Here is a 21,368-nt window from a genome sequence, read left to right as displayed (position 1 = left end):
TGTTGCGGTGCGTTGGTAGGGATGCGTACGTAGGTGTGGGATGGCGACGGAAGACGCGTGTAATAAGACCAGCAATGTCAACGCGAAGCAGGGTGGTTGTCACTGGTGCGTCACGCATCAGATGGACGAAAAAATCGAGGTGAGAGCCTGTAAACTGGAGGCGAGCCGGGATGAGGTGGTGCTGAAAATGACCCTGGATGCGGCGTAGGCCATGCGACCACAGCTGCGTAGCTGAGAGGTGGAGTTGGCACAGGTGGCGCGTAGCCTGCAGTCGAGAGAGGAGGTGGCATGGAAGAGCACCGGTAAGAGGCCGGAACTGCAGGGAGGGCATCACAAATTTCGGTGCGTATGGCCTGCTGCAGTGTCGAAGGCAGGCATGCGGTGGGCTCGTCGCTTTGAGCTAGTGGGGAGAGCTGTCGGGCGACCTCCTCTCTGATAATGTCTTTGATCTGGTTGGAGAGGGTTCCTTGGCGAACATTGCCGTTTGTGACAGCAGCGGCCGATATCGAATCGTGTGTTGGGACACTCTGCCAGGCGATGGAACGCCGACGGGGCAATTCATCGAAGCTCTGGCACAAGCTTACGAGGGCTGCCACAGTGTTCGGGCTTTTTGCCAGCAACATCTGAAACGCGCCATCTTCGATGCCCTTCATAATTTGTCGGATCTTCTCTTTTTCAGGCGGAGATGGGTTGACACGGCTGCAGAGGTCGAGCACATCCTCAATATAGCTGGGAAACGTCTCGCCAGGTTGCTGTGCTTGGTGGCGCAGAGGCTGGTCAGCGTGGAGCTTGCGGACCTCTGGTCTGCCGAACGCTTCGGTGACGTGGGTCTTGAAGGTGGACCAGTTGACGATTACGGTTTCGCGGTTGGTTAACCAAAGCTTAGCGACGTAAGCCAAGTAAATGATAACGAAGCTGAGTTTAGAATCGTCTCCCACTTTTTGCTGGCGCTTACGCGTTCGTACAAGGAGAGCCAGTCTTTGACATCGCGCTCATCGCTGCCGCTGAAGATGGGTGAGTCCCGTTGACAGGTAGCGCCTGGGCAGGGAGACGGGGCAGCCGGTGGTGCTGGCTGAGCTGGGAAGAGGACTAAAAGCCTGCTCTAGGTTTGCGCGAGAACCTGTGCCGCCTTTCAAAGCCTTGCTGTACGGCTCTTTTCCGTTGTAACCTCGTTGCGACTTCTCTCATTCAATAAACCTCTTCGCATTATGCATGCCTTTTCTTGTAGAAAGGCACACTTACAAATATTGAGGTGTTGTGACGGCGCCTCAGATATGCGTAATATTTGCTTTTTAATTGACATTGGCACAAGTATGAGCGCTAAACCTTGAGCAATATTGGAGGGGGGGGGGCGCTGCGGATGGGGTCGGCTGTTTGGGGTATCGTTTGGTGCCGTTCCGGTTATTGTTAAGCGCAGACAAACAGACAATTGTACAGGCCACGGTGTAGAGTACAGACAGACAGAAAGTGGTGTTGGGCGATGTATATGTTTAAAAGAACTTGAGATGTTACGCCCTGCCTGCTGCACCGAAGTATCGCAGGTAAAAAAATAGAGAGGGGGAAAGAAAAAAAAGAGATAGAGAGAAGAGACCACCACCAGGGAACCGACCGGCCGGCCAGCGAGTGAGTAGCTTCTCGTTTCATCTTAATTTTTCTAAGAAATAGTTCTGATACTTTCTCAAACTTGGTCTTGGACGATTTGTAAAGGGTTCGCGATCACGTATACACCTGATCTTGACAGTAACTTTTCATAGTTTTCTCACAAATTGCCAATATAATTACATAAACAAACCCGATCCATTCTCTATGAATTTCGAAGTTAAGGACTTTTTAAAAAATTTTTCTTAAACTTTTTGAGCTGCAGCTTCGGTATTCCTCCACTAACATTCCGAGACGGTCAAGAACATATAAATTAATTTTCCTAGGTCTAGTAGAACTAAAGTTGTAAGCGTTTTTCCGATCCAATGTATTCGGCTCATAGGAACCACTAGCTGCGGTAATAAATCAAATCCGACCGAATCAATAAAACTAAAGAACACCCGTTAAAATACAACTCATTATCGCGTTCGACATCCTAAAATTTTCATAATACTAAATATTCATTGGGTATTTCGCAGTATTTACGCTGCAACGGGGACTTGAAAAACAAAACAGCAGAAAAAACGACATTAGGGCAACCATCACCGACTACTATTCGAACACAGTAAAATGTCCGCAATAAAAAGCAGCTCCGCACCTTGAAAACCGGCCTTGAGCTTCCTGGGACATTCTGAGCCTCTGTATTGAGTTCTGAACCTGGAGTCCGCGAGAAAAATTTTTCTATCACTGAAAACCAAGTGTATTTACCACGTGTTTTTTCTAGTGTGGAGGCTGCCATCTTGACTGGGGAATCCTAGTGCCCCGTGGAGGTTAAAGAATCTCTCAATAGGCAAACCGCCTCAATAAAAAGATGGACTACTATTTAATCGCACAGAGGAAAGTTTGAAAGCTGTGAGCCGCATTTAGGAGGAATTAGGCCGCCAAAAACAAAATAACAAACCCTTTTTTGGCTATTCCCCGCAAGGGAGCCGCCATTTGTGTGGGACATAGCAGCCTGAGAACAGCGAACCAAATCTCGGTTTCCCCACCTATCAGGACGATAAGGCAGGTGTTTAACGATCGGTAAAAATCCACTGATGGTCTCAAAAATACCCTGAGCGCTCAATTCAACCGAAAAAAACAAAGCGGCTTTATTGGAAGCAAGTACAGGGTTGCCAGTCAACTAGTTTTTCCGGTGCTATATTTGGTGGAAGTTCGAAACTTCACAAAACAGGTTAAAGCAAAACGCACATTCTTGAAATCTCGTTTCTACGGGACACATGAAACAACCATTTAGACTGGGATTTTCCTGGTTGGGTTTGAGTAGATTGATCATGGGTAAGAGTAAGAAAAATACGGTGACAAAAGAAGAAATGCTGAGAAGCAGCCCAAAAGTAAAGACAAGGACAAACAACAAGCATCCGGTCGAAAAAAGAGGCCAGAAGGCTTGTACAGAGAAAGAGGGCACACAATAACCTCGGCAGATGATGACCAGGGACGGAAAAGCTTCAGCACACGCGCTTCAGACTATGAAGATAATTAGTGGTCGTTAGAAGAAGAAATTCCAGAAACTTGGGAAAAGCTTACAAATGATACAGAAACTAACGGGAAAACCCGTACAAGCAAGAGGAATGAAAGGAGAATCAAAGGTTCTCTAGAGGAAACCAGTGTATAACAGTCCCAGCGGGATTCAGTGCAGGAAAAGACAGATCATAAAGAACACAAAAATACAAAGAAGACGGAGGAATAGATCAAGATCCTTCAAGGAAAAGTTCAATGGTAAAACAAATGATAAAAAACTGGCCAAAAAAGACAAATCTTTGCAGAAGACCCTCTTAGCATTCACTTCTGAAGAACAAGGAAAAGAACAGCTGTTAGATAGTACTCTAACAGATTTTTCCAGGAAAAAAACTTAGCTTTGGAAACCACCCATGAGGTCGCTAGATTAGAAGGTAATCTAGAAAAAGAGCAAAACACAAGGGCAATGGGCCCATCATATGCGGAGGTCCTCAAAGGCAAGACAAGTAGAGCAACGGAGAGTAACCAAACCCCCGATGCTTCCCAAAACGAGAATAAGTAGAAAGAAAATCAAGAAACTAAAATTGCCCTCTTAGTATTATCGGATACTCTAAACTAAGCTAAACTACAGACCGTCCTAAAAAAACGGGTCGACCCACAGGAGATCGGGTTAACCGACCCAGAGATCCTTCTTGGGAAGCAAGGAGTGGTGGTAACGACCGCGTCAAAAGGACTAAAAAAACCTGGAAAATTTTATTGAACAGGACCCCGAACTAAGACCTAAAATGAAGGCCGAGAGACCAAAACTTAAAAGACCGGAATTAAAGACCATTGGGGTAGACGAAGAACACACATCTCAAGAAGTAATACAAAAGCTCATTTCCCAGAATGGATTAACATGCGGAGAAGAAGATTTAAAAATGGTAAGCTCATGGAAGGGTAAAGTGGGGAAAACTGTCATCTTGAGCTTAGGAAAGAAAGCCTGGGAACAACTGCAACACTAGCAGTGGGTGAACATAGGGTGGAATAGGTGTCGAATCTTCGACAACACGCTTTTCCCTAGGTTCACCTACTGCACAAAATACGGTCACACCCACAAATGGTGTCAAGCGAGGACACCCCGATGTACTGAATGCGACGGCAGCCACCATTTCAAAATGTGCAGGTCTGACGAGTGTAAATGTAATGCTTGCCAAGAGGAAGAGTTCGAGCCAGAGATGATAACACACTCCTGATGTCAAATAATTGCCCTACATACAGGGCCAGAAGGGAGCGAGAACTTTATAGAATTGTTCATCAATTAGATTTAACAGAAGGCTAAGCTGCCAGGTCCGTCCAGGGGCACCCGGTATCTAGTAAAATTTACCTATTTTTAACTCAGTTTGTTACCTCGTTTCTCTCTGTTTAAAAAAAATGGCGAGCACAAAATGAAAATCATTGAAAAAATAAGAAATTATACAGATAAACTTAGCAAGATCATTTAAAGCCAACCAAAATATAAGTAATTTTCAACAGCAAAAAAACACATCATATTTTGTTATTTCAAGAAGAATACCATCTAAAAGGAAAAATTATACCGTTTCCGATAAAAGACGAAATCATAGCACATAACGACAATCCAAAGTCGGCACAATTTCGGATTCAAATTTAATTAATATACTTCCATTACAGATAGAACAAGATTCGATTGCAGTTTTATTGAATTTTAGGAGCAAACTACTTCTAGTAATTATCTGTTATGCTCCACCTAAAAGTGCCATAAAAATAATAATTGAAATAGATAATATTATTAAAAAACACATATAGACAATGTAATAATAGCAGGAGATTATAGTGCCAAAAGCCATGGCTGTGGAGGGGGCAAATGAGATTATAGAGGGAAATTAGTAATAGAGTTTATAATAAAAAATAACTTAACTAGTTTAAACGAGAATAAAAGAAGTGAACCTACATTTGAATACTCACGGGGTGAAAGTTGGATTGATTTATCCATCAGTTCAGACAACCTAACTAGGGAAATAAAACGTGGGAAGTATTAAACGAACCGTCACATAGTGATCAGAAACTCCTTATATTAGAAATATTTGGTGAGCCCAGTTCGAAAATGTTCAAAATAACTAAAACAGGAAAACAAAAAGCGTTGACAGAGTTCTAAGTATCAATCGGGAACTAGAAGCACGACATCTTCATAGTGCGCAGGACATAGAAAATCTAATACAAAAATTTTATCAGACTTTTCAAAATTTATATAAAAAAGATTAAAAACGTATTCAAAAGATAAGAAACGGGAGAAGAGCTGGTAGAATTCGGAATTGAAAATCTAAAGGAAAAAAGTTAGAGCAATGAAAAGACGGCTCAAAAGAAGCAGAGGAGAAATAAGAGAAATTTTTAAATAACAATATTACGAAGAACATAAATTATATGCAGATAACATCGCACAGGCAAAAAGAAAGATTGGGATAACTTTCTAGCGAAAGTAACAAAAAATCCTTTTAATTTGGGATACAAACTAGCTCGGAATCAAATAAAAAAAGCAGTTATCATAAAAAGTATGGTAACAGAAGATGGTACATCAAAAAGTCCCTAACAAAAACAGTACAATATATCGTAAGTAAACTTTACAAAAGTGCAGAAGAAAATGAAGGAAACGAATTAAAATTAGGAGAGTTGGAAATAAACAATCGCCTAGAAGATGACTAGGAATTTACTCACCAGGAAGTACAAACGTTCACTAGAACTTTAAAAAAAGGCATCGCTCCAGGACCAGACAACTTAACAACAGAATTTATTCAAATAATAAATCAAAAGAAATATACTCTCTTTGTAAACATTTTCAACAGTTGCTTGAAATTAGGTGATTTTCCTAAGGAGTGGAAAATATTTAAAATAACTTTATTCCCAAAAAAGGAAAATTAAAACATTCCCTCAGACTTTAGTCCAATTGCAATAAACTCAATATTAGGGAAAATACTAGAAAGCTTACTGAAAGATCGGTTATATTACTTCTTAAACAAAAATGAACTACTACTTAAAATTCAATATGGGTTTAAACATGGGACTTCAACAACAGACGCGTTGGAGAACATAAAAAAAAGTAGATCAAACTATTCTAGATAAAGAAGTAGCTATAATTATATCCATGGGTATCAAAAACGCATTCAATACCATTGACAAAAAAGAAATAAACAGGTACTTAGAAGCAAACAATTGTTCGAAAATTTTAATAAAATAACCGATGCAAATATGACGAATGGGAAAATTGTATACAAAAATGAAGATACTGAAATAATGTATCATCTAAAGAAAGCATCTCCACAAAGATCCCCATTAAGCCCATTACTATGGACCATATTGATAACCGAAGTACTTAGGAAAAACTATCCAGAAAAAAACATTTGTGCAAGCATTTGCCGATAACATAACAATAATAATTATTGGAACCTCAAAAAGAAACTTACAAGATAAAGCAAATCAAACACTAAGTATCATACATAAATTGGGGCAAGAAAAAAAGATTGAACTTAATGCAGCAAAAACAGTTCACGGTTGTTAAAGGAAAATATTCAAAAAGCCACCAATACTTAAATTAGGAGATGACAGAATAAACATGGTACAACAAATGAAAATATGAGGAGTAATAGTGGATGAAAAATTTTCCTTTCTTTCCAACTTAGACTATATTAAAGAGAAAATAATTGACTTAACCATCAATTTAAATACATTCACTGGTAAGAGAGGTTTCAAAAATAAACAACTTAGAGAAATATATATAAAAGGAACGGAAAGAATACTAACTTATGCAGCCCCAATATGGTATAAAAACATAACTACGGCAACAAAAAAATAAAATTAATACAACACAAACCATTACTCTCATTAACTAAAGCCTATAAACAGTTTCAAACAACCCACTGAACGTTTTAGCTAATGTTCCTCCAGTACAGCTAAGATTAGAGAAGGAAATAGAAATTTATAATACCATAAATATTGGAAAACAATTGATCTGGACCGATATTATATTTGTCGCAGACTCTATTTCTAAAAAGATTGACAAGTGGAAAATCTATCCTCCCAAAATGCTAAGTTTTAAATTTGATAAAGAGTTGAACCAAATAACAGAGTATAAAATTTATACAGATGGTTCATGCAATGACGCTGGAGTGGGCACTGTTTTTGTAGTTATGAAGGAGGAAAAAATAATCGACACTAAACAATTCGCATTACCAAACTATAGCAACAACTTCGAGGCGGAAGCAAGAGCAATAACAAAAGAATTAGAGTACATTACAACAAAATCTAAGCACCTATTATTTGTTGACAGAGAGTTTGTTGGTGCTCCAGGGTATAAACAACTCAGAAATTCTTAACCCCTATATATTTAAAATCAAACAATTACTGCACAAAGCAACAGTAAACAATAAATCATTTTAACGTATGTAAAAGGACATAGTGGAAACATTGGCAATGAGGCAGCAGACGAATCGGTAAAAAAGTCGATAAGATATAAAGAAGGAGTAGATATCCAAATCTCAAAAGACTTTATAAAAAAAAAACTACAGAAAAAAAGTATAAAAAATGGGAACAACTGTGGGCACAGGATAAAATGTCTAGACAAAGTTACATACATAATTGAATACAGCATATTGGCTAGATTCCAAATCAGTTTACCTCAAACTGTCAAATTTCACTAACTTTAACAGGACTTGGAAGGTTACCTCATTGCTTGCTCAGGTTCGGTATAAGAAGACATAGGCTCTGCCACTGCAATATGAAAGAAATAGATCTGGATCATTATTTCAAGGAATGTAAACTAACAGAAAAACATAGAAAAATGCTGGAAGAGTTGTGTGAGAACCCCACAAGAAAGTATGAACACATTGATAATGTACAGGCCGTGGCAGTTCTGGAGGAGATGGTGGACATCATAAATAGTAACTTGTAAATAAAAGAATATATAATTCAAATTAGGCGAAGGGGCAAAATATAATTAAAAATAATAATAACAATAAATAACAAATAACAAATAAATAACATCTAGGTAACAAAGAGAAAGAAGGGAAAAAACAGAAAACAGTGAAAGGGAAAAAAAGAGGGACCTATATGAAAAGGACAACGCCGGGAGAAATATAAGTCCACCTTTTTTCCAACACAAGAGAGGAAAGACACAACACCGAGACTCAACAACAACCGTAATTGGTTCCAAAACACAGGAGGTCAGCAGAGACTGGAGAATCACCAGTAAAACCATAGCCTCGGCTTTCGGGTCCGCTCGCTCCATCCTCCTGTCTCGGTGCCACATACCCCTCTCAATTAAGGCCTCCTTATCTCCCTTCAGTTGCCAATATCCAAGAAGGGATAAGACAGCTTGGAGTTTCGACAGCAAGGCCACCTATGGTGGAAACTGATGGCATCAAAAGCATCGCCATAAACCATCTAAACTCCCGATCTCTCCCAACCCCTTCTTCGAACAGGGGCCTCATATGTCCTACTACACTAAAAGTACCCTCGTCACTGGCATGTTCGCACCCTGGATTTCGAAATATCTATACCAAGGTGTATATTTTTGTAGGTATGTATATTTACATATATATACCTAAGCGTGTTGTGTTTATAAATGAGTATATAAATCAGTTATATGACCATAAGATAATAATATTTTTGGTAGAAATAACCCACCGTCTCATCTAGAAAGACTCGACCTAATACAATCAACACTTTTTATTGAGATGCAAATCATATATGTATGTATACTTGGGTGTTTATGTTCATAAGAATATATCTCATGTTTAAAATGTATGTTTTTATGTTATATATGTTTATGTCTATGGGTGCCTATATGTTTATATTTGTGTTTGTGTATATGTATGTGTATACCTATATGTAGGTTGATATAGGTACTAGAAAACAAAAAGCGAAAACATTAAAAAAACGTGAAAAAAATTATGACAACTGAAATAAAAACAATCATTTCGAATCCATAGACAAATTCATTTTCCTTGTTATGTCATGTCTGTGTCATCGTGAAAATCCATATGTAGAGATTTAAGTAGGGGAATGCTATATACATGTGCATGTATACGTATTTATGTTGAACCTAAATTGTTTATGTGAAGCTTAATCCAGAATTAAAAGCCTGAGCAATGAGGAGGGTACCTTAGAGAAGGGTAAATTAGAACTAAGCCACCAGCCTAAAAGAAGACGGGAGGAAAGACATCATGAAAACAAACGAGAAGAAGAACAAGAGTGACACGACGACTTCAAGAACAAGAAAACGGAAGCTTTGTTAATCAAGAGGAACGAAGATACAATCATAACGTATATAGTAGACATTTGAAGGAAAACTGTTAGTCAAGACGAATACTGATTACCATGCAATTTTTCTTGCTTTTATCTTTTTCTTTTAATCTTACCAAAAAGACAATAAATCCCCTGATTGTGCTGGTCCGCTTCCCGCGGCTGTACAGACAGACAAGCAAACAGGAAGACCATTTTTTTGCATCGAATATTCCCAAAAAAAGACTAAGGCCTTTAAAAAAATTCATCACACCATCTGCCACTTTCAAATACAATAAATCCACTGTTTTGATTTTACACAACCATGCTACTGGGCGGCGTGCGCATGGGGTCGGCCGTTTGGGGTATCGTTAAGGGTGGACAAACAAAGTTTCAGACAGACAGACAAACAAACAACAAGATTAAAATTTTTGCATCGAAGGTCCCCAAGAAAGACTATCGTCTTCAAAAAATGGATCACGTCGTCTGCCACTTTCAAATATATTAAATGCACCGTTTGGATTTTACACAACCGTACTGTAATCAGAATAGCGCACTTCCCTCGTTGTCCGTAAGAACATTGTGCTCGAGACAGAGAAAATGATAGTGACGTACAATCTAACGGAAAATCGCGACAGCAGTTGCTGGCGCCCTACTTACACGCTTGCTATTGCGCGGAACACACTCTGGCAACAAAAAAGAGGTAAAACTATTGCTTTCACTGAGATTCTTTGTGAAGCCTGCTTTTTTTGCGGGTAGAACCACAGTCCCGTGTTATTTTTCATATTTAGCTGGCTTTGCTTAATCATAGGGGACAATGAGCACACAGTGAGTACGTTGCTAACACAATATTACTGATACCTAACAGGCAATCACGCAAAGGAAAGTATAGGCATGTATCTATAAGGCAATTCTAATTTATCAGGGAAAAACAAGAAAAGTGGGTGAAAAGATAACTTGCCGAGGTCGGGGATGGAACCTGTTAACTTCGAGTACCCTCTGGTGCTCTACCAACTGAGCTACCACGGTACCTATGCCCCCATCAACTTCATTAGGTGTATGCAGAGCGTCAGTCAGCGCCACAGGTAGCCAGGACGGTGACTGTTGAACACTCTTTTTTCTTCCTGTTTGTCGTCACATAGCGCGTAGCCACTCTGGTAGCTTAGTTGGTAAAGCATCAGACGCGTCGTTCGAAGGTCGCAGGTTTGGTCCCTGCCCACGGCAGGCTATCATTTCATCCACTTTTATATTTTCACACCTGTATTACAATCACTTCATAAAACATTTTTCCTATACTTTTCTCGGCATTATTTCTGTTGCGTGTCGTTAACAGTGTGCCTTACAAAGAAAACAAGCCCAAAAGGTATACTTCTTGACTACGTTGTTGAAAGTAGCACAGAGAGGCGTCACTTTACAATACGCACATTTGATAATTACCATATGAATGATTAGGTGACTGCTTTAAAATCAAGGATTCAAATTACTATTTAAATGAACCTTATTTGTAGAAGTACAGCACTTGAGCAGGAGGCTTACGGTGCTGAGAGGGGGCGGCGACAGCTGGCACACAAATCATTACGTGGATCACAACAGCTTGCGCTCGGCACTTCAGGCTAAGGTCATGGCCCACTGCGACATATCGCTCTTCTTCCTCCATACAACACCCTGACGACAAAAGGGGGCCATCCTTGGGAGTCATGGTGGCGACATAAGTAAGGCATCGTGATATGGCTTGAGGCGACTGACGTGCACTGTCTCGCGGCCAAGGCAGCGGTTGTCTGTTGATGGCTTGACGAGCTCAATCACATATGCTGTGTGAGCGGTGCTCCATGACACGGTAAGGACTGTGATACTTGAAAGAAAACACGAAACACAGGCCAGATGAGTCAAAGGGCATTTGGAGAAAGATGAAGGAGCGTAAGGCGCAAGTCAAGAGTCGCTGGTCGGGGTCATGGCGTCCTTTTTCGAGGGCTTCTTTGTTCGAGGTGATTGAACGCGCACTCTTGGCACTGTTCAGCGTGCTGTACATATTCAGAAACAGTGTTCAATTCGGAAACCTCTGGGCAATACGGCGAAATGGAGTCAAGAGTGACGCATGGTTTGCGGCTAATGGAAGAAAGAGGAAAAGCCTGTTGTTGGCTGCGTCGCGGTATTATACGCATAAGTTACATGCGGCACCACCTCGTCCCACTTTTAATTGTGATAATTAATGTCATAGTGGCGCAGAATTGGTGGTAACGAAAGCAAGTAATGCAGGGTTGACAGATATCTGCACTGTGGTGAGGTTGAAAGACGGGCAGTGGCCTGTTGGAACTTGGAACTGCGTAGGCTGTCTGGTTGCGCTGGTAGCGGTTCACGGTCAGGTGGCAGTCGGTCATGTTGAGTTGGCAGTTTTGTTGCATGTCGTACGGGGCCCGGTTAGGCTAGTCGGGGTATCTCGGTGCAACCGAAGTCGCTGAGAAGCGCCATGGGCAAAAGCGCGCGACATGGCCCGGATATTGATACGCGTAGCAAATGGGGTGGTTGTCAATTGTGCACCAGGGGTTACCATAGCACTGCGGTGTACTGGGCGTTGTTGGCACTCGCACAGGCTGAGACGTCGTGTTCTCTGAGAGGCGGACGGCAGTGCCTCGGAGACCTACTCCTGTATGACTTCTCGGATGGCGCGTGCAAGTGTCTCAGTTGCGGCATCCGCTGTCAGGCAAATACGAAGGGCATGAAAGCTGTCGAGCCACTTCCTCGTTAGGATATTGCTTGATTTCTGACATTAGCGTTGTTTTTTGCTCACCAATGAAGGTCAACGCTGCGAGAGTTTCATCTGTAGGCGAAGGCTGCTGTGTCCAGAACCGTTATCACAGTTCCTCGAAGACCTGGCACAGAGGGGCTAGTTCGACCCCCTATTACCCAACCACAATGTAGGATAGCATACTAGATACTACCACCTGGTTAATCTCCTTGCCTTCTTTTTTTCTCGTTTTACTCTCAGACGCAGTCTGTGGGCTCTTGTTCAGCAGCATCTGGAAGGCGTCATCGTCTATGCCCTTCAAGATGTGTCGAATCTCGATTGCCCCTGCCATCGAATGGTTAAGGCGCTTGCACAAGTCGGGCAGGTCTTCGATTTAGCTCATAAAGCTTTTTTTCTGCCACTGCGCACGCCCCCGTATGCGCTGCTCAGCACGGAGTTTGCGTAAATCAGAGCAGCCGAAGGCATCGACAGTTCGTTGCTTAAAAGCACTCCAAGTTCCTAATTTGGTCTAGTGGTTGTTGCACGAGAGGCTCGCGACCATTTTCATGTAAAAGGTAACATATTGAAGCTTCGAAGGGTCCTCCCACTGGTTGCTCGCACCGACCTTTTCAAAGGTCGACAGCCAATCTGAGACTTCTTGTTCATCTGCGCCCTTAAAAAAAATGGGTCGCACACGCATAACGAGGTTGGAACGAGCACCACGGAGGCTGAGTTTAGGGCGTCCCTTTTGGCTGGGTGATTTCGTCGGGCATTTCTGTGGGAGTGGGCAGTCTTCTGCTGTAGAGTTTCAGGTTGAATAGCCCGCTCCTCGACTACTCTGAATTTGGGTTATTGGCACAGGTACAGCACTTGAGCAGGAGCATTAGGGACGCTGAAGAGCGGGTGGTGACAACCGGCACATGAATCGCAGCGTGGTGCACAAAATCTGACGCTCGGCTCTTCAGGCTAAGATCACGGCGCACTGCGGCATATCGCTCTTCTTGCTCCTCAGCTTATAACGAAGTTTTGTAATAAGTTAAAAGAAATAATGCTACTGAAAGTGAGCCATCAGCAAAAAATACCATAAATGCACACTGAAAAAAGTTGAAACAACATGTCAAACAACATGCAAGCAGTTCACACTGCCATAAAACGTTCTCACGCTCTCCTTAAATACTTTTTTTCGCTGCAGAGCTTATCAATATGAAGTAACCAAGGTATTAGGAATCTCAACCTTGCACAGCAGCACAGTTAGAACCTAACAGAACAGAAAACAATGTATAGTGGTTACTATCGTTTACTGGGAACAATAAGAACTGTATTTTGTTCATGCAACGCTGTGCTTTATTTTTTAATTATGCTGCAGGATAGGTGGGACACCCAGTACTACGATGAAGCGTGGGCGGCTCCCTCTGACGTCATGCCAAATGGCTCAGTGAGCAGTGCTGCAAGCTGCAGTTTTTGCTAGGCAACTGGCCAGCTCGCAATAATGTCCTTGGCCAGAAAAAAAAACGGCAATAGCGTCAATGTCACTCCCGCTACAAAAATGCGTATATATTTTATATCGGTGTCCATATTTCAGTCATTCAAAATATCACACCTTATTGAGCGTTTCAGTGTAGTAGTGGCCTACTGAATAGGCTATAGCAGTCACGCTTTTGTACATTTTTTCTTCGCATTCTTTTCTATCTTTCTTTTCCGTTCTTTCTCCCCTTAGTGCATGGTATCAAACCGGATGCTACAATTCTGGTTGACCCCACTGCATTGCTCTCAATTCATTCTATCTCTCCTACTTTCTGATAGCAACTTGAGCTGGCATTCTGTTCAAATCCCGCCTACCCCTCCAAAGTCCGCCCACAGTTCAACCTTCTTGACTGTGCCGGCATTGCGGAACTCAGTTTCGGGATTGTCGCCTGCAAGCATGCAAAATGAGGTAAGTTTGGCATTCCTGCTCTTGACAAATCGAACACCGACTCGTCAGTGCTGTTATTCAGCTCGTGCGCTGGTATGGTGGCTACATCGGTGGGCTCACCTGCCGACTAGCGAAGGGAAAGGCCGTTCAACTTTCTCCCATGCCACCACAATATCCCACGCATTCTTACGCACTTTTGAATAATTATGAAATTTTGTTGCAGAAAAAGAAATCACAGCTTCGCCGCAAGGGTCACGCTATGAGTATGATAGCAACATAATCGAATGTTATACGCAGTAAGGCTAGCATTACTTTTCGAGATTCGATCTCACGTAAATAATTACGTATTCAGAAAATATAGTGGACATATTAAGTTAGAAGTTCTGGCCACCGTGTGTATGTGTACGAACTGTCTTCTAATGGTGAGGCTAACAGAATTTTGGTGGAACGACAGCATATCCTTAACCTGTGAGAAAAGGCACATCAGAAAGTTGAAAAACTACAGACCGATCAGCTTACTCTGAGTTGTCTACCAGGTATTTGCAAAAATAGTAGCTTATAGAATTAGAATCATGGTAAAATTTAATCAATCAAAGGTGGAGCAGGATTTAGTACAGGCTACTCAACAATAGACCACGTGATAGAGAAATGCGCGGAACGCCGCCAACTTCTCCTCGACTATAGATAGGTATCATAGATGCGACAAGACATTTTATTTCGTACAGACTACTCAACAATAGCCATATTCGAGCTATTGATGAGGTGAGGAGAAATGCGTGAAATATAGCAAACTCCTCCGCCTCTATAGATAGCCATAATGGAATGCGACAAGACATCTGATTTCGTACAAGCTACTCAAGAAGAGACAATATCCGTGCTATCAGTCAGGTGACACAGAAATGTGCGGAATACTGCCAACTCCCATTTCCCTATAGATAGCCGTCATAGAATGCGACAAGGTATTCGATTTCGTACAGGCTAATAAACAATAGAGCACCTTTGTACCAATATTCAGCTAATAGAGAAATTTGATTAATGCAATCATTCCTATTATAGGTCGTCTTCATAGAATGCGACACGAATACTACGCCAAAAAGTTATTTAGGCAAAATATACAGCAGTGGTTTATATTTTGCCTAACTAACACCAACCATTATTACTGTAAACCATCACCACCGCGCTACCTGAACTGCTGCAATGTGACTTTATAACCGTACGAGTGGACATTAAAGAAAGAAAATTTTCAGCGCTTAGCAGAATCCAATGCGCGATCTCTATATTCAACAGTCGAGGCGGCAAGGATTGTTAACTGTGAAACTAAAATTTGTCTGAATATTTAAAAGATGGCAGATACAACTTACACTGGGAATCAATATTATGCGAAGCATGCGGGTGAAAGGTGACTGTTGTTATTTTTCTTTGAGCGAATCTTTACGTAGTGGCGCTAAACATTTCCACAAAGGCAGACACAAACGTACGTTGAAACAGCCGCATATTTTATCTGTAACCTACTGTTATTCCTCGCGTAACGATGCCAAAAACCACATAGATATTCGGAGCACCAGAACCGGTAACCAGATATACAATGCTGCTGCTGGCGACGATGGTAGCCCTGTACACTGCTATATAAATAAATTTTAGTGGATGGCGCCTAGCTACAACTCACGTCAACTGCACGTGACGGCTCTATTATAGGAGTACATATGTAATGTTCATAAAGTCGGATTGTCAGCACTGTAATCACACGTTACGTTTTATGGATTTTAGGATGTATTTGAGAAGTCGGTCCAAGACCTGGCATGGCTCTGTGGTGGAATACTTCATTGCCGCGCAGAATGCAGAGGTTTGATTTCTGTTGGTTTATTCTTCGTATTCGTCGAGTCCACATTGTCGATGTCAGCTTTTTCGTAACGCTCACGTGCTAAAACTACGCATGTCTGTTACCGCCGTTTCTGGGTAGATATAAACTATGAGTGACATGTGGAACCTAGCCGCACACCCGTGGCGCATACCCACAGGTGGGTATGTGCCTCTTGTTTGGCTGGAAGGTTTTCGTGGCGTACAAGACGGTATCGTGACATTGTTCATGTCTTGACAAGCACGCCATATTCGTGAAACCATCTCACTCTCGAACACTAATTTTCGTCGGATGGGTGGACGTATGGACGGATGGGTCGACGTATGGGTGGACGTATGGACGGACGTATGGATGGATGGATGGATGGATGGATGAATGGATGGATGGATGGATGGATGGATGGATGGATGGATGGATGGATGGATGGATGGATGGATGGATGGATGGATGGATGGATGGATGGATGTATAATCAGACGGATGGGTGGACGTATCGATGGACGTATGGACGGATGGGTGGACGGATGGATGGAGGCTAAAGGTACCCGCAGTACGCAACAAAATGCTTCGCATATAATATTCAGTAGTGACCATGTTTTATTTATGCATGAAGCACTGCAGAGCTGGCGATGACTAGTCCGGTAGAACACCTCACTTCGGAAGGCCGCTTTTTCAAACCAACAGAACGGAAAGACACAGTTTATAAAATTGAGCTTTTTTCTGTTTTCTTTTTATATTAACGTGCCAATATTGCATAAAAAAGCGCCTGAATACTGATACTTTCACGTTCTTCAACACCAGGTGTTGATTAGAGGTTGTAAAAAAGAATTAGAGGTTGTAAAAAAGGGATTCTAGTGCTAGTCGAATGCGAAAATTAGTCCAATTAAAGCTGTGAAATGAGAATGGTTACGTTTGGCTACAAATATTTCGCTCTTTTTTGTCTTTGGATACATTAGGCTACATCAAGGTGAAAATGCTGTAGGGCCGTGTGCTCCAATTTGGGTAGCCCTCCACTACGATTCCCCTTATAATAACATGGTAGTTTTAGGACGTTCAACTCTACACATCATTCAATCAATACACTGGGGCGACGGCTTCTGTGGGTTTTGGCTACGCCGCCTCTGCCATTCTGGCAGCAATGTAAGTGGCTTAGACGGTAGGGCAACGAGCAGTTTTCATCCTTCCCAAAGAGACAGAAGTTCGACGCCCAGCGGGAGATCTTCTTCTGCCATGTTTTTTTTTCCTGTTTGGCAGCGCTAAATATACTATGTCATATCCGTTACTGAAATATGTCATTGAAGCCTAGGTGGAATTCAGCATGAAACACTTTCGTTCAAAAAAGTTACACCATTGTCTCCTAAAGGAACCATGAGTAGTGTGTCAAGTAGCACATGGGTCGACTTTAAGTTCCGTCCATCAGGGGCACCTTGACCGATGTTAACGCACCCTTGCAGGCGGAACATACCGTGCATCCTCTGTTCCGTTTCTGTTACTCGTCCTGAATTCTTGGTGAAGCACGCCCCGCGAGTTTATCGTCACCCAAGCGAGAGCACGTAGATTCATCGCGCGACTGTACAATCTTGTTACCCGACGCCATCCCGTGCTTGCTGAGAGATTGTAAGGGGGTGTGCCGCAGCGGCTTACGTAGCCACCTACGTAGGCCTCAACGCGCTTCCGCGTGCCAGCGCGTTTTCACTAGAATGCAACTCGTGGGTTGATCGCGTATCTGCAGAATCGCATTCCCCGACACTATCACGCGATTTCTGAGAAAGTGTAAGGGGGTTAGCTCAAAGCATCTCGCCCACCTCTTTACAAAGGCAGCAGCGCGCTGGCTCGTGAAAGTGTTCTGGCAGGGCTTGGGCCAGCTGTTTCATATGCGCAGTAAGGGTGGTTACGAACACCGGATTGAGGTTCACAATAAGCTGCTTCGCATCGAAAATGGGGTGGAGAAACAAAGACCTCGTCAAGCTGTTGTGTGCCTTTTTGTCTATTTTCCTATTATCTGTGTCATGCATATATGCGAAAAGGCATTCCAATTTCAAAATTTACAGCGCAGTCAAAATACAATGACAAAACGTAGACAAGGGCACAGAACGAGAAGGCACAGCCTTACACAATGATTTGTATTTAGTATACCCTGAGATTTTGCAATAACATAAGTAGCAATGTGGAGCTTGCACAATGCCGTGTAAGTCTCTAAAAATAAATATAAACCGCTAGGCACGCATTTAGCCTCATCGAGTTAACGGAGGACAATTTGTAGTGCTCTTTGAAATTTTTGCGAACACGTGGCTCCCTGTTTGAAATACACCTGGTTGTTCAAGTCTTTCCCGCAGTTGTGTAAGCATTTTTTTTCGGTGCTGACATAAAATCGTCTTCTAAGTAGAGAAAGAGAGTATATTTTTTAGAAGCTAGAGAAGTCGCCCGGAGCTAGTTTTCTTTACCTTGTTACTCTCTACACAAAGGAAGAGAAAAAGAGGAAAAAAGAAGCGATGAAGAGTGACGTGCAGACATTGTTTATTGTATGTTGATGTTTTACGTAACGACATGTAGAACTTTCAGCGCGGTGGTTCTTTTTAATAAAAAATGCACTTAGACTAAAATGAAGCGCGATTTTCCAACTAACGATGCTCTAGGGATACGACTGGCGTCACTTCATTGTTGCGTAATGTCTATAAAAGAATAAAACGTATGACGCTGTCGTACCCATGTGTAACCTGCTAAGTCAAAGTTCAGTGCAACCCAAACTTGGGACAAGGGGCTCACGTGTGACGGTAAGAATTTCGGAATAGGTTTTCTCAGTATATCCAAGTGTATAAAATGTCGTGCGAATCTTTAGGGTAATTTATTAATGTTGTCACTCCGTGTTGTTGTAGAAAAAAGCGAAAATATTCGATAGTATCAAAAGCGTTTAGCAGTTGTGCAGCACAAAAAATTCTGGCTGAATTCACGTATTGTGGCGATCTATTTCATGCGAAGTGGTCTTCGAATAACTGCATGTGTCCTATTTTTAGGTATAAAGCAAATGTTACAAGATATAAATCGGCGACCAAAGTGAGTAGTTGTGTACATCCGCGGTCACGTCTTTGTAGTAAAGCACTTGAGCAGCCGGGTTTCGCTCTGCAGGCTGAAACCTCGAGGCGGTGTAAGGCTCTGACGTGGTCAACCTGATAACTAATTAAGCTGCGTATGCTCCTCATACACACCTTCAGAGCCCGAAACTGCCTCATGGTTTCACCCCGCAGAGCAAATATTGGCCACTGGAGCGCTCCACACAGACGAGGCCGCGGCTGTACCTATCGTAGGCTCGCCTGGCTCTGCGCTTGAGGATTGTTTCACGCTCCGACGTCACGTAGACGCTAGCGTTACAGCAGAGGCTCCAGTTTTAGTTCAACTAAAGCACGCTGTATAGTGTTCTGTGCAGTGGTGTTTACATTATAAAAGGTGTTCGTTAATATAATCCTGCGGTGACAAGCAGTGCTTCACAACAGCTGACTGACTCATAGGAATAAATACGCAGTGTTTAGGGCATTACTATATGCACGGTAGCTGATCTTGCGACCACAGATGACGCAGGGCAAACAAAATCAGAGCAGGTGATGATATGCAACCGCCACCACAGCTCCTCATATTTTACATTCATATAATTTTTATACCACGTACTTTTTAGATGGAAATCCTTGTACGTTAGCAATGGTTGCCTACTGCATTGAAATTGCCAATCGTAGCACCTGACATGCCTTTACCTTGAAAAACGAATGCAAACCTATGATATCTTATAATGTTACGTCTTGTGGCAGTTCAATGCAGGAAATGTCACGTAGATAAGTAGTATAGAGGGCACGGGCTCACTTACCTACGGCTTCGGTCGCATCTCGATGGGAGCGAAGTGAAACAAAAAACAAAAAACACCAGTGTGATTGCATTTACGTTCATGTCAGAAAATCGCAAGTGTCACAAATTTATTTGCAGTCATCCCCACATCTTGTGTGATAATCATGTAGCAGATCTGTTATGTGAAATGTCCCCAATTGCTATCACTGTTGTCGCGTTATAAAATTTTGAATATCTATTTTCGCCTATTCTTAACGTTTTACCTGCGGTACGTACCCGCATATTGCGTGCCACGGTATCAGGGTTTTCGTATGTTTCAGGAGTAAGTGAAGAGTTCAATGTTTCTCATTTATGTGCGTGTTATACCATATTACCTCGCTATGTCATGCCGAAAGTACAGCTGAAATTACCTGAGGTTGTGCAGCACCTATTCGGAATTTTGTAGGCATCATGTATTCAGTAAAACAAATATGATATTTTGGTCATTGTGGTCTTAAAGAGCACAAATATCTTATCACCGCATTACAAGTGATTTTTTACTCGGAGATGACCAACGTTTCCTTTCAGCCTCTACATTTGCGAAACAAGCGGTCTAAGCGATATTGAACGGAGATGGTGTTGCCTCCAGCTGTTGCGAAGCTGATGATCCTCGCGATCGGGACGAGCATGTGGATATGGATGGAGGCGTACGTCGAAGTTCAAGTGGCACTTCACGGTAGAGCCGTACTGGAACCACACAGAAGGAGTGAGCCACCAGAGTTCTGGGACTTTAGGCTTGGACAACATGCATTTGTCAGTGTGAACGTACGTATATTTAGTTTAATAGTGAAAGTTGTCAGCAGATCATAACAACAAAGCCGCAGATCATCTGTCTATCTTCGAGATGTGCAGCTTCCGCATCGGTACAGGTGATTTACTACAGAGCGGAGGTTGCATGCGATGTCTACGTCTGTCGGCCTAGTTTAGCTACTGCGCATGCACATTTAGGCTAGGTGGTGTTGTAATTGGTTGCTAGACGACACAACGTTTGCTTCCACTTCCCTTCTATTCCTTTTTCTTTGCCGATATTTTCTTTCATTGTTGCTCTCTCTGTCTATTTTCCTATTGCTTCCTACATCGCTTTCTCTTTCTCTATTTCTCAATGTTTCTGTGGCACGCTTTACTCCATCCCATTCTCCTGTCACACTCCTCACCACTGAAGCTCCCCTGATTCTCCATTCTCTCTCCCTCTTCCTAGCTACGCTATGCTGTAAAAGGCTATGCTACCCCCTCAGGGCTTGCCAGGATAGCCGAGAGGTTAGAACGCACGCCTTTCAATAGAGAGAAGGCACGTTCCAATGCTACTTTGTGAAGAACCTTTCCATGAGAAATTTTTAACAGGAAAGTGTTTTGTGTCGATGTCTACCACGGCTCCACTGACGTATGCTCATCACGTATAGGACGTTTCAATCATATATTATTATATTGCAAAAAAATACGAGATAGAAAGGATCAGTTGCGGAACGGCGAACCAGCGACCTCGCGATCCACAGCGCTAACCACTCGGCTACGAAACATACCTTATCACGCTTTCTAACGGCAGGACATTTATATACACCATACATCGTTTGATAGTGCTCGGAGCTTTGTGCGTGTTTTCATCATCAGTGGCGAGATGGCGCGACATGCTCG

The 21,368-nt window shown here is 42.3% G+C and overlaps 1 protein-coding gene across 1 annotated transcript in view; it reads left to right on the top strand.

The window, feature by feature from the left end:
* The first annotated feature begins 18,494 nt into the window (after window positions 1-18,494).
* Window positions 18,495-21,368, top strand: part of LOC119167613 (AB hydrolase superfamily protein YfhM-like) — a 49,832-nt gene continuing 46,958 nt past the window's right edge. The window contains exons 1-2 of the mRNA XM_037419119.2: window positions 18,495-18,637; window positions 20,265-20,501. Of these exons, the coding sequence (XP_037275016.2) occupies window positions 20,310-20,501 (192 nt within the window). The 5' untranslated portion in view covers window positions 18,495-18,637; window positions 20,265-20,309. The remainder of the gene's footprint in view (window positions 18,638-20,264; window positions 20,502-21,368) is intronic.

The sequence above is a fragment of the Rhipicephalus microplus genome, chromosome 6 (genome assembly GCF_043290135.1).
Source record: "Rhipicephalus microplus isolate Deutch F79 chromosome 6, USDA_Rmic, whole genome shotgun sequence".
In the NCBI taxonomy this organism is placed as follows: domain Eukaryota; kingdom Metazoa; phylum Arthropoda; class Arachnida; order Ixodida; family Ixodidae; genus Rhipicephalus; species Rhipicephalus microplus.
Note: the sequence above shows the minus strand (reverse complement) of the source record. Positions and strands in the feature narration are given on the sequence as shown.